Source organism: Bufo bufo, chromosome 3 (assembly GCF_905171765.1).
Source record: "Bufo bufo chromosome 3, aBufBuf1.1, whole genome shotgun sequence".
Taxonomy (NCBI): Eukaryota; Metazoa; Chordata; class Amphibia; order Anura; family Bufonidae; genus Bufo; species Bufo bufo.
Genome location: NC_053391.1, coordinates 529,214,509 through 529,229,715, shown reverse-complemented (window position 1 = coordinate 529,229,715; position 15,207 = coordinate 529,214,509). Strand labels below are relative to the sequence as shown.

At 39.8% G+C, this 15,207-nt stretch overlaps 1 protein-coding gene across 1 annotated transcript in view; it reads right to left on the bottom strand.

The window, feature by feature from the left end:
* The window catches only part of DIAPH3 (diaphanous related formin 3), a 754,726-nt gene that overhangs the window by 492,138 nt on the left and 247,381 nt on the right, over nucleotides 1-15,207 (bottom strand). The window contains 2 exon segments of the mRNA XM_040425381.1: nucleotides 300-436; nucleotides 2,652-2,721. Of these exon segments, the coding sequence (XP_040281315.1) occupies nucleotides 300-436; nucleotides 2,652-2,721 (207 nt within the window).

Here is a 15,207-nt window from a genome sequence, read left to right as displayed (position 1 = left end):
TGATTGTGGAATATCTCCCAGATGAGGTAAAGCAATTACAGTCTAATTTTTATTGATGAGAACACATTAACTGGTAACTATTAAGAAAAAAATAAAGAACTCTTAAAAACGATAATCTTTGTTACAGGAAATATCTCGAACGCAAACCAACGCGGTGTCTCATCAGTAAGCATCCTAATACAATGTGCTACAAGGCGCCGGTGAATTAATATTTAGATGTGACAAAATGCATCCCCAGCCCAGCTCTCCGTAAGGAGACGTGTCATTAAACCTAATTGACCAAGAAACAATATACTTACATGTTCTCCTCTCCAACAATGCATATAGCAGACAATAACTTCACTACATCCGTCATCATATTCGCTTGTTTAGGATCCATGGCTTTGGCCAATAATGAAAGACTCCTTTCTTCTCCCATAATTCTTTCCAATCCATACTGAAATAAAATAAGATTATATACTGCAATTTTAGTAAAAAGGAATTTTTGGGGGTATTTCCATGTTATCGAGGCTTATAATTGGTTTATTATATCAGGATAGGTGTGGGCAGAGGTCACAACGCCTGTACAGGTAATTTAACAAAAAGTATTTCTACACATCTACACGTATCAGCGCAGTCTGAGCAGCAGGAGCTGTACAGGTCTCAATGGCTTTACCCCCCCCCCCCCCACCCCACACACACACTACAGCGCCAAAAGGATAATACAATTTAGTATATGTACCCCAAAGTGTGGTCACTAAAAATGAAATTCAACCCACAAAAAACAAGCTCATATTTAAACACAATTTTTTTTAAAAAAAAAAGAGTTATGTCCAGGAATAAAATTGCACTTGGCTGAAAATACTCCTCAAAAATGCTTAGGAGTATTTCACTTTTCCAGAAAAATGTAGTGTGACCTCTGGGTGTGGGACTAACCTCTAGCCCTGCTAATTGAAATTCCCTTCCACACACTATACACATCAGCAGTCCTGGTAACACACTGTACAGAGAATTGCAACACAGCCTTCTCATTTTGAGGGTAGTGGAGATAGAGGTCTCAACAATAAAATGTCTATACATTAGCTAGTCATAACTTATCCCAGTGATATGCCCGGTAAATAATGCCCACGAGGCATAAAATATAGCATAAAAGTACACTGCAGATTTTGCTGCAAATAAGTGGCAAAAACTACTGCAAAAACCAACGCCGCATTAATTACATGTGGTTTCGGCTGCTCCTCTTTGTAAAAGGTGAAATCTGGGGTGGAGATCCGAGGCATAAACTGACATGCTATAGATTTCAAAATAGCTCTACGTGTCAATTTAAATTGCAGATTTTTGATGAAGGTTGTCCCCTTTTGGTGGTACTGTACAATGTTGCAGGTTTTCCACACAAATATCTCTGATGGCAAATCTGCAGCATTAGCACCCATACTTAAAGCATACTTGAATTTTCAAAAAGAAAAAAAAGTTTGCATAATGGCTGTGCTTTTTTGTACAATTGTAACGGTCAAGGAAAAGGTCTGTTTTGAGATCCCCTAAAGACTTTTTCAGTCATATTATTCCCTGTTTCAGCTGCACAGCTAGATACATTTCACTCAGAAGCAAGGGTGTTTCTCTTCTGTGAAATCTGCCAGCACTGTAACATCCTTTCCCTTACCTCCCGCTATGTTTGTTTGCATCTCCGGAGATCATAGAATTGATAAGGAGGGGGAAATCACACTTACAGATATACAAGGAGGCTCCTGTGATTTTCAGAAGTTGTGTAGAAGCAGTTCTTTCATCAGTCTCAGGATCTCAGCTAGCTGTGACACATCCCTATTTCCTATAAGCGGTCTTCTGACTCTCTCTAACTAGGGACGGATCATGCCTGATAACGGAACTGCAAATAAGGTGGAAGTCAGACCCCTAGTGGCCATGACTCTACAGCTTTTTGGACTTTACAGGCATATTTTATAAATGACGTGATCTCCTGGTATGTGTTATGTTGCAGATTTTCTGCACAAGACTCATTGCTGCAAATCTCACATAAACACATGTTTGTTTGCAGAACACTTCTTATATAATGTGTAATATGGGCACCTCGAATGCTCAACAAAATACTGGAGGAGATCCACGGTAAATTCCTGCAGAAATGACTGCGACAGTTTCCTTAATTTGAACGGGGTTTGTAGAAATCTGTGCGCTGTCACCAAAGTATCCCCATTCAGACAAAGTAAACTGATCTTCAGCTACAGGAATTTCTGTGAAAACCTGCAATGTGTGACACTACTGCCTCAAATTCAGTCTCAAATTGTGCCAAAAAATGGAAAGTGTGCCCATTTATTTGGGGTTTTAGAAACTTTTTAAGCCTCACAAGAATGATATAAAAGTATCCAGAAAAAAGTGAAAGGCTAGGGAGAGACGCAACATGTTATGCCCTAAATGTTGGCATCAAAATATGGGTTGAAAGTGTTCCAGTCACAAAGTGGAGTAAGAAAGCGAAATATGTAAAATACAACCGAGAACATTCACCCAATTTATCACATAGTGTGAGCCACTGTGATAACCATGGTGCAGTTAATGCCGCCTGCTCTAGTTTTATTCAGGGCACTATTAATACAGCCGCCCTACTGTATGGAATATAAGCCATCACTCATGCCATTATATGACTATTACAGTACAGAAGTTACCTTGTTGTTCATTAATGCCTTCAGGCACTGGATGACTTTGTGTTGAATCCGTTTCTCTATTTTTTCATGTCTGAAATAAATTTGAAAGAGGAGTACACAATTAAAAGCAATATTGAATGGATAGGGGAGGCGTTATGAGGCAGAAAATAATTGCCCTAATAAATATTTGTCAAGGATTATAAAACTTTTATGACCTAGAACAAAAGCACACTTAAAGCAAGTGCGAATGTTTGTTCTCATGCAGAATACAAAAGTCATCACTAGAGATGAGCGAATTTCATATTCTGAAATTCGTTCATGCTTCGTTTGGTGGTAAAAGCAGAATTGCGTTATGTATTCCATTACTACGGACCAATGGACCATAAGGCAATTCTATGACGGAATAAAGGCATTCCGTTATTCATTCCATCATAATAGAAGTCTATGGGCTGCAAAACGGATCCGTACAGTTTCTGTTATGCAGGGGAGGAATCGGGACGGATACGTTTTGCAGCCCATAGACTTCTATTATGACGGAATGAATGCGTATGTTTTTTTCTTTTTCCTAACATTTTTTCCATAGGACTATGGCAGAAATGCATGTAACAAAACAAATAATAAAATCTCAAACAAAAATACATGTGAATAACACCATTACAAAAATGTTTAAACATGATAATACGGTAGATAAAGCCTTAAGCATAAACTCACTTTTAAAAATCGTTTGATGTCAGAGACATATCAAAGGCTTTGATTGGTGGGGTCTGAATGCTGAGAACCCCTCCAATCACAAGAACGGGGGAGAGAGCACAGAGACATAAAGGCTTTCATTGGTGGGGTCTGAATGCTGAGAACCCCTCCAATCACAAGAACGGGGGAGAGAGTACAGAGACATAAAGGCTTTGATTGGTGGGGTCTGAATGCTAAGAACCCCTCCAATCACAAGTACGGGGGAGAGAGCACAGAGACATAAAGGCTTTGATTGGTGGGGTCTGAATGCTAAGAACCCCTCCAATCACAAGAACGGGGGAGAGAGTACAGAGGCATAAAGGCTTTGATTAGTGGGGTCTGAATGCTGAGAACCCCTCCAATCACAAGAACGGGGGAGAGAGTACAGAGACATAAAGGCTTTGATTGGTGGGGTCTGAATGCTAAGAACCCCTCCAATCACAAGTACGGGGGAGAGAGCACAGAGACATAAAGGCTTTGATTGGTGGGGTCTGAATGCTAAGAACCCCTCCAATCACAAGAACGGGGGAGAGAGTACAGAGGCATAAAGGCTTTGATTAGTGGGGTCTGAATGCTGAGAACCCCTCCAATCACAAGAACGGGGGAGAGAGTACAGAGACATATCAAAGGCTTTGATCGAAGAGGTCTGAGTGCCAAGAACCCAGTTACTAGAACGGATAGAGACATATCAAAGGCTTTGTTCAATGGGTTCTTAGTGCAGAGAACCCCACTGATCACTAGAATGGGTAGAAGTAGTAAGGAGAGGGAGTGATGGGTGGCCACGCCGCTTTTCTGCCCTGACCTCCTGTCACTTTTCCAGCCTGTCCTATTCAGGCTGCGACTCAATTAAGTTTGAAAAATATCTTGACTTTCTGCCACCTTCACAGACCGGAGCGGACACGTACCTATCTATCCATCTATCTACGCCCTTATTTTTGCCTGCGGCGTCCATTTTGTGAAATGTCGCATTAACAGCATGTCACATGTGTAGACTATTTAATAAAATAATAGCTATTTTATCTATTAGCTATCTACCTATCAAAAATATAAAATATAGATAGAAATATAAAAATGTATAAAAACAATAAATCTATATAAATCTACATTTTTATATAATATCGTAGTGTGATTTAATTGTAATATTTGATCGCCGCATCTAATGCAGATACGTAGCAGTTATAAATATTGACAATAGCTAATTGCGGCACCCAACTTTCCCAGGTGTCGACTCATAGCTGCATCTATCACAGAAATTCAATATGAACAGCTGTTCACAGACATCTTAGGACATGTTCTAATATATTTATATAACTATCTGTATATCTATCTACCTATCAACATATCTATCCATATATCTATCTTTCTATCTATCAATTATCTATCTATTCTATTTATGTATCTATCAATTATCTAGCAATTTATTTTTCCATATATCTATATTTCTAGCAATTTATCCATCAATTATCTTTCTCTCTACCGATCTATCTATATAGCGCCCTATCTATATATGTTTATATCCATCTTTCTATCCATCTACCAATTATATACGTTTCCATCTTTCTATCTGCCTATTAATTTATCTAAAGATGGGGCAGCATTCCTCCAATCAATGATTCGGGTGCCAACGTTTAACCCTCGATTCCGGGTACATAAATATAGAAGAAATTCCACGACACCATCTGTAATCAATAAAAAAAAAAGTGACTTTATTCACACATGTCACAGCAGCAACGTTTCGGTCTTCTCACGGAACCTTTCTCAAGCCAAGTGAAACAACAAAGTGCAAGTGCATATATTTATATTGCATGTGATTAATCAATTAGTGATACAATTATAATTAATATACATCAAATTATCTCCTCATATGTGTAAATATGCTGTATATCTTATCACGCTGCATCTCTTCTCAGTGTTGGAACTTCTGATGACATCATATGTTCTTCCTCCTATTCCGCTTTCAAGAAGTTTCAGAAATAGGCCCGGGTGCCACACTGATTCAATGGCCTTCTTAAAGTCCACAAAGCAGGCATAGATCTTTCCATGCTTTGTATTGTGGACATGGCTATTGATGAGGCTCTGTAGGGTGTAGATGTGGTCCGTGGTGTGGTGGTTTGGCATGAAGCCTGGTTGGCTTCTGCTGAGGATGTTGTGCTGGGTGAGGAAGCTGAGGATCCTCTTATTCAAGATACTGCTTAGAAGTTTCCCCATGTTGCTGCTGACTCATATCCCTCTATAGTTGGCTGGGTCGTACCGGTCTCCGCTCTTATGTATGGTGGTGATGATGCCCTGGTTCCAGCTCTGGGGGAAGTAGCCGGCACTCAGCACAACATTGTAGAGTTTTACTAATGCGGCCTGAATACCTGGCGGGCTATATTTGATAATTTCTGGAAGGATACCATCTGGGCCACTGGCTTTTTTACTCTTTATCACTGATCTGTTATCTCCTGCAGTGTGATCGGTGTGTCTAGAGGGTTTTGGAAATCTTAGATTTTTTTCCTCCATATCCTTCAGCTTTTTCGTGATTTCTTTTTGTTCTGAGCTTTGGTCCTCCCTCGAGATGGCTTTGTAAAGATCCTTGAAGTACCTGAGCCAGATGTTGCCGTTTTGGATGTGGAGGTTGGTGATATTGCTGGTTTTGTCCATGTGCTTCCATAGTTCCCAGAAGGAGTTGTCCTGGAGAGCATCTTGGAGTTGGAGGAGCTTGGTTGAGATGCTGCCTTGCTTTTTCTTTCTGAGGATGGTTTTGTATTGCCTTTGTATGTTGTTGTAGGCTTCCCCAAGACTGGAGTTGTTCGGATCTTGGCGTTTCCTATTTGAGGCCATTCTTAGCGCCTTCCTTATATGTTTACACTCCTGGTCGAACCAACTGTTGGGTTGTTGCTTTTTTGGCCTTTTGTTGCATCTTTTGAGTTCAGACATTTCCGCTATGGTGTAAAGTATATAATTAAAGTCCCTTACCGAGAGATTTACTCCTTCTGGGTTCAGCTCATACACTGTACTATGGAAGTTATGGAGCATCTCCTGGATCTCTGGATATCTTTCTATCAATCTATATATTGAGTTATCTATATATGTTTCTATACAAACATTATCAGGCACTACATACAAATAAATTTTTACATACAAAGTAAAATATACAACGTTAACCAAAACTTTCTGTAACAAAGATACGCAAAACAAATAAAAATTTAAGGCGTTTTTCTTTTGACAATAAATACACTATCTTGGTTAGTTAAAATTGCATAAACCGTTAGGACATACCAGTGATAGCAGGTACTTAAAAACGTCACTAAAATGACTCCACACGCTTATATGTGTTAAAAAGGTCTTGTTATCTGTCATGAAGTGTCTTTTTTACTGAATACTTGCATTCCTCATGAAATAACAAGGTCGTTTCTTTTTTACTTAGAACTGTATATTGCTCCTCTGTTATTTCTTCCTAGAAATTAAGATATAAAAGAATAACTGACACGTGGATATTTATGTCAGCTGTTTGTCCCCACAATTTATAAATAACTAGACATTATGCCCGTCACAGTAATGGGCGCTAGAATTGGCCGGCACGCAGAGCAATCATCACACTGCGCTCCGGCCGATCAACGCCGCCCCACACGCCGTCCATGGAACACGGTGCGATTATTGCTCTGCGCACCGGCCAGTTCTAGCGTCAGTTCTAGTATTCAGTAAAAAAAAGGCCATTCATGAGAGATGACAATTAGCATTTGCAGTCATTTTAGCAACGTTTTTAAGTACCTGCTATCAATAGTATATCCTAGCGGTTTATGCAATTTTAACTAACCAAGATAGTGTATTTTTTTGTCAAAAGAAATACACCATAAATGTTTATTTGTTTTATGTATCTTTGTTACAAAAAGTTTGATTAACGGTGTAAACTTTACTTTGGGTGAATATAAAAATGCATGTGTATGTAAACTGTTAGAAACATATATAGGTAGTAGGCCTGCACAATATACTGCCAAAGCAATCGCAATAAATCGCCATAACGCAATCGCCAATTGGCCGACCCAAAAATGCTGCAATTGTATTACCATATTTTTCGCTTTATAAGACGTACTTTTTTTCCCCCAAAAGTGGGGAGAAAATGGCAGTGCGTCTTATAAACCGATGGTTGACTTTTTACGTGGCTGACACGGATGTATCGCCGGCCGCCATGTTGCACAGCACGGCCGGTGATACATCAGTTACAGTGCGGGGAGGGAGGAGGGGCTGGAGGCAAGTCGTTATTTTAATGAACAAATGTTCTTCTATTTATTCTGTTTATCTGTTCTGTGCAGTGCTAGTAAGAAAATGGCAAGTTTTGTATTTTGTATTTTGTACTTTTGCAGTAATGCAAATATGTTATTTAATTTAGTAAAAAAATGTTTTATTTTGAAAAACACTGTGCATTTCAGTTCTGGAGTTAAGCATAACTACATTTCAGCATTATCAGTAATTTCTGTGTGCTTTTACCTTGAAAATCCAAGCAAATATACCTCTAGCACAATTCCCTTAAAATATTGCATCGCATATCGTTATCGCAATTTTTAGGGCCCTAATCGTAAGTGCACAAAATTCCCATATCGTGCAGCCCTAATAGGTAGGTAGATATATAGATAGATAGATAGATAGATAGATAGATAGATAGATAGATAGATAGATAGATAGATAGAAAGTGGAAAGATAGACAGTTAGATAGAAACATACAGTGGGGCAAAAAAGTATTTAGTCAGCCACCAATTGTGTAAGTTCTCCCACTTAAAAAGATGAGAAAGGCATGTAATTTTCATCATAGGTATACCTCAATTATGAGAGACATAATGAGAAAAAAAATCCTGAAAATCACATTGTCTTATTTTTAAAGAATTTATTTGCAAATTATGGTGGAAAATAAGTATTTGGTCAATAACAAAAGTTCATCTCAATACTTTGTTATATACCCTTTGTTGGCAATTACAGAGGTCAAACGTTTTCTGTAAAGCCTCTTTCAGACGGGCGTTACGTATTGGGGACGGATAGGATGCGGGTGAGTGGTGGGGAAAATTGTGCGAGTGAGCACACAATTTTAGTCAGTTTTGCGTGGTTCCGTTTTTTCCACGAGAGTACAATGTGTTTTGCACGTGCGTAAGAAAAAACTTAATGTGGTACCCAGACCCGAACTCTTCAATGAAGTTGGGGTTTGGGTTAGTTGTAGTGTAGATTTTATTATTTTCCCTTATAACATGGTTATAGGGGAAAATAATAGCATTCTTTAATACAGAATGCTTAGTAGAAGGTCAATTGAGGGTTAACAAAAAATACAAAAATTAATTCACCTCCTCCATAGCTGACGGTCTCTGCTCTTTCTTCAGGACCTGTGGTGACGTCACTGAGCTCATCACATGGTCCAATCACATGGTCCATCACCACTGTGATGGACCATGTGATTAGATGTCACCACAGGTCCTTTAGCCGGCAGCTCATGATTAAAGAAGTAAGAAAAGATCGGCAACTACGCGATCAAGAGGAGGAGGCAAGTTTTTTATTTTTTACATTTTTAATCCCTCAATCCACATTTTACTTAGCATTCTGTATTGAGAATGCTATTATTTTCCCTTATAACAATGTTATAAGGGAAAATAATAATGATCGGGTCCCCATCCCAATAGTCATCTAGCAACCATGCGTGAAAATCGCACCGCATCCGCAACTGCTTGTGGATGCTTATGATTTTCCTGCAGCCCCATTCACTTCAATGGGGCCTTCGTTGCGTGAAAAACACACGGAGCACACTGCGATTTTTACGCAACGCACAAGTGATGCGTGAAAATCACCGCTCATGTGCACAGCCCCATAGAAGCGAATGGGTCCGGATTCAGTGCGGGTGCAATGCGTTCATCTCACGCATTGCACCCGCGCGGAAATCTCGCCCGTGTGAAAGAGGCCTAAATTTTCACAAGGTTTTCACATACTGTTAACGGTACTTTGGCCCATTGCTCCATGCAGATCTCCTCTAGAGCAGTGATGTTTTGGGGCTGTCGCTGGGCAACAAGGACTTTCAACTCCCTCCAAAGGTTTTATATGGGGTTGAGATCTGGAGGCTGGCTAGGCTACTCCAGGACCTTGAAATGCTTCTTACGAAGCCAACTCTTCGTTGCCCGGGCGGTGTGTTTGGAATCATTGTCATGCTGAAAGACCCAGCCACGTTTCATCTTCAATGCCCTTGCTGATGGAAGGAGGTTTTCACTCAAAATCACACGATACATGGCCCCATTCATTCTTTCCTTTACACGGATCAGTCGTCCTGGTCCCTTTGCAGAAAAAACAGCCCCAAAGCATGATGTTTCGACGCCCATGCTTCACAGTAGGTATGGTGTTCTTTAGATGAAACTCAGCATTCTTTCTCCTCCAAACACGACGAGTTGAGTTTTTACCAAAAAGTTCTACTTTGGTTTCATCTGACCAAATGACATTCTCCCAATCCTCTTCTGGATCATCCAAATGCTCTCTAGCAAACTTCAGAAGGGCCCAGACTTGTACTGGCTTAAGCAGGGGGACACGTCTGGCACTGCAGGATTTGAGTCCCGGGCGGCATAGTGTGTTACTGATGGTAGCCTTTGTTACTTTAGTCCCAGCTCTCTGCAAGTCATTCACTAGATGCCACCGTGTGGTTCTGGGATTTTTGCTCACCGTTCTTGTGATCATTTTGAACCCGTGGGATGAGATCTTGCGTGGAGCCCCAGATCGAAGGAGATTATCAGTGGTCTTGTATGTCTTCCATTTTCTAATAATTGCTCCCACAGTTGATTTCTTTTCACCAAACTGCTTGCCTATTGCAGATTCAGTCTTCCCAGCCTGGTGCAGGTCTACAATTTAGTTTTTGGTGTCCTTTGAAAGCTCTTTGGTCTTGGCCATAGTGGAGTTTGAAGTGTGACTGTTTGAGGTTGTGGACAGGTGTCTTTTATACTGACAGGTGCCATTAATACATAACGAGTGGAGGACAGAGGACCCTCTTAAAGAAGAAGTTACAGGTCTGTGAGAGACAGAAATCTTGCTTATTTGTAGGTGACCAAATACTTATTTTACCGAGGAATTTACCAATTAATTCATTAGAATTCCTACAATGTGATTTCCTGTATTCTTTCCCCTCATTCTCTCTCATAGTTGAGGTATACCAATGATGAAAATTACAGGCCTCATCTTTTTAAGTTGGAGAACTTGCACAATTGGTGGCTAACTAAATACTTTTTTGCCCCACTGTATATAGATAGATTGATAGAAAGTCAGATAAATTGTTAGATAGCTGGATAGATAAATTGTTAGATAGCTGGTTAGATAGAAAGATAGTGGAAAAATAGACAGATAGAAAGATAAAAAGATGTGTCATAGAGAGAAAGATAGATAGGTAAATAGATGGATACATTGATAGATAGCTGGATAGATATAAAGATAGTGAGAAGATAGACAGTTAGATAGAAACATGTATATAGACAGGTCCCTAGATAGATAGATAGATAGATAGATAGATAGATAGATAGATACATTTTATTAGGTTAATGGGATTTAATAGCTTCGGGAAAGCAGAGTACTTCAAAGAAACCTGCTAGATAATAGATAAATAGATAGCTTGATAGATAGACAGATAGATACATAGATAAATTGTTAGATAGATGGATAGATACATAGCTAAATAGATAGATATATAATAATAGATCGATAGCTAGATAGAGAGATAAATTACTAGATAGATGGATACATAGAAAGAAAGATAGTGGAAAGATAGACCGTGGATAGAACAAATAGATATATAATAGATAGAAAGATATATAATAGATAGAAAGATAGATATATAGAAAGATATAAAGACAGATAAAATAGATAGAAAGATAGATAAAATAGAAAGATAGATAGAAACATATATAGATGGGTTGCTATATAGGTAGATCAGTAGATAGAAAGATAGAAAATATAAAGATAGAGAAATTGATAGATAATTGATACATGATAGATAGAAAGATAAATATATAGAAAGATGCATTGCTAGATAATTGATAGATACATAAATAGAATAGATAGATAATTGATAGATAGAAAGATAGATATATGGATAGATATGTTGATAGGTAGATAGATATACAGATAGTTATATAAATATATTAGAACATGTCCTAAGATGTCTGTGAACAGCTGTTCATATAGATATGTTGAATTTCTGTGATAGATGCAGCTATGAGTCGACACCTGGGAAAGTTGGGTGCCGCAATTAGCTATTGTCAATATTTATAACTGCTACGTATCTGCGTTAGATGCGGCGATCAAATATTACAATTAAATCACACTACAATATTATATAAAAATATAGATTTAGATTTTGTATATTTATATAGATTTATAGTTTTTATATATATTTATATCTATATTTAATATTTTTGATAGGTAGATAGATAATAGATAAAAAAGATCTTATTTTATTAAATAGTCTACACATGTGACATGCTGCTACTGCGACATTTCACAAAATGGACGCCGCAGGCAAAAATAAGGGCGTAGATAGATGGATAGATAGGTACGTGTCCGCTCCGGTCTGTGAAGGTGGCAGAAAGTCAAGATATTTTTCAAACTTAATTGAGTCGCAGCCTGAATAGGACTGGCTGGAAAAGTGACAGGAGGTCAGGGCAGAAAAGCGGCGTGGCCACCCATCACTCCCTCTCCTTACTACCGGTAGAGAGCACACAGAAATACCAACGGCTCGCATAGAACGATCTGCAGGAGAATGAAGCGAGACGAACCTATAGACAACCGGGTCCATCTCCTGCATCTAGCCATCGGCAGGGTATTAGCACAAAAAAAAAACTTCATATTTTGCTATAACATATCAAAAGCTTTTTCAAAGTGTGGTGAGATGTTAAATTCTACCAAAGCACCTCACTGAGATGAGCAGCTCATTACCTATTCTTCTATCGAACAAGTCCCTGCTGTAAGACAACCCACACAGGATTCTACCAACCGAGAGGTCTAAGGAATACAGCTGAGAATTAGGGGATTATTCAAGTATTTTGCAATTTTCAGCCAAATTCAATGAAATTGGCCACTGAGGGACTTATTTAATAAGGCTGAGAAGAAGAAAATTATAATAAAGACGAATTGACTTGATTACATTTTCAGAAGAGAGAATTTAAAACAATCGGTGATGCTCCTAAATGGTCCAGAGCACAGAATTGGCATATACATAAGTCTAGACAGGGGCGCTTCAAATCCATTATCCAGAAATACAGAAGAAGAAAAACTGTTTTCCTTCACATAAAATGTTGTACTCTTCCGTATAGCAGGTTTCCTACAGCTCAGGGAGGAGCAGCCTAAAGAGTTGAATACATTCGGGGCCTCTGAGAAAGTTAGAGATTTGATTTCTAAAGAAATAGTAGCACTAGAACATCAGGCCAGACCGGGAGGCCAAGTGCTAGGTGGAGGAGCGCCGTGCAGAGCAGAAAGGTTAGAGAAGTGCAGCCGACCATATGGGACAAATCAGAGATCTGCATCTTACTAATGAAGGAAGAAATCTGCCTTATTTATCAAAACTGTAAGGTCTCTTTCACACGGGCATTGCGGGAACACACGCGATTTTTCCGCGCGAGTGCAAAACATTGTAATGCGTTTTGCACTTGCATGAGAAAAATCGCGCATGTTTGGTACCCAAACCCGAACTTCTTCACAGAAGTTCGGGCTTGGGATCGATGTTCTGTAGATTGTATTATTTTCCCTTATAACATGGTTATAAGGGAAAATAATAGCATTCTGAATACAGAATGCATAGTAAAATAGCGCTGGAGGGGTTAAAAAATAATAATAATTTAACTCACCTTAATCCACTTGATCGCGGAGCCGGCATCTCCTTCTGTCTTCATCTTAGCTATGTGAAAGAACAGGACCTGTGGTGACGTCACTCCGGTCATCACATGATCTTTTACCATGGTGATGGATCATGTGATGGACCAGGTGATGACCGGAGTGACGTCACCAAAGGTCCTGTTCTTTCACACAGCTAAGATGAAGACAGAAGGAGATGCCGGGCATTGCGATCAAGTGGATTAATGTGAGTTAAATTATTTTTTACTTTTTTTTAACCCCTCCAGCGCTGTTTTACTATGCATTCTGTATTCAGAATGCTATTATTTTCCCTTATAACCATGTTATAAGGGAAAATAATAATGATCGGGTCTCCATCCCGATCGTCTCCTAGCAACCATGCGTGAAAATCGCACCACATCCGCACTTGCTTGCGGATGCTTGCGATTTTCACGCAGCCCCATTCACTTCTATGAGGCCTGCGTTGCGTGAAAAACGCTGAATATAGAGCATGCTGCGATTTTCACGCAACGCACAAGTGATGCGTGAAAATCACCGCTCATGTGAACAGCCCCATAGAAATGAATGGGTCGGTATTCAGTGCGGGTGCAATGCGTTCACCTCACGCATTGCACCCGCGCGGAAAACTCGCCCGTGTGAAAGGGGCCTAAGATCAAGAAATCAACCAAGCACTCTCCAAAAAGTGAAAATAAAGTTTTAGTTATTTATTTTTTTTCAAACAGAGGTTTCATTTGATCCAAAAGAATTGGATATAATATGAATACTGGCGGCTAGTTGGTTGTGGGCGTTTCGGTCAGTCTCAACCTTAATCTAAAATACCAGTGGGGGGGGAAATGAAACAGAAGTTTCTTAATCATGACCACGTTGTGTTATCACATGCTCTGGTTTAAAAATCCTCTTGTCATGAGGCGCGCCGCCGGCCAGGTGTAGAATAATAATCTCTATGCTATCTAGACATTTTAGGCCCCTTTCACACAAGCAAGTTTTCCGGGCGGGTGCAATGCGTGACGTGAAGGCATAGCACCCGCACTGAATCCGGACCCATTCATTTCAATGTGTCTGTGTACAAGTGCGATGTTTTTCATGTATCAGTTCTGCGTTGTGTGAAAAACGCAGCATGTTCTATATTCTGCGTTTTTCACGCAGCACTGACCCCATAGAAGTGAATGGGGCTTCAGTGAAAAACACATTGCATACAGAAGTGCGGATGCGATGCGATTTTCACCGATGGGTGCTAAGAGATGTTTGTAAACATTCTGTTTTTTATAACATGCATGAAAAACGCATCAAAACACATTGCACCCACGCTGAAAAAACTGAACACAATCGCAGAAAAATCTGACTGAACTTGCTTGCAAAATGGTGCGAGTTTCACTGAACGCGTCCGGAGCCAATCCGTCACGCTCGTGTGAAAGGGGCCTTAGGGTCGGTCATCAGGGTGACCTGACAAGCCTGGGTGTCATGGGTATAGAAAGGATATTTAAATCCGCAGGAGGAGGAGACAAACAGGCGATTGCTGAATAGAATCCTTTTGTATTTTTACACTGAACACGAGAAATCCGAAGGGTACGAATAATCGATATGATTTCTGAGCACTGACTCGATCCCGTTATGGCTTTTGTTGTGTTAGAATTGAGTAGCATTTTGCATGCATTTTAAGAAAGCCATTGGAGAAGCACTAGATTGGAGCGGATTATTATTCGGCACCTGGCCGGCGGCGTGCCTCATGGCGAGAGAGGATTTGTAAACCAGAGTATGTGATAACACAACGTGGTCATGATTAAGACGTGCAGTCGAAACGCGTAGACCTTGCCTGTCTGATCAGCCTATGAATTTTATAATGAAGAAATAAAGAAATTGGATTTTATCCTGAGCCTGCTGCTGGATTTAGTTTTCTACTGTTTTGATTGATTCCTGGTCTGGGATCCGTGCACGGCGAGGAGGACGGTGGGCATATAAGCTCCTGAAGATACGTGACACTCACATGTCGCGTGGAAACGCGTAGAGC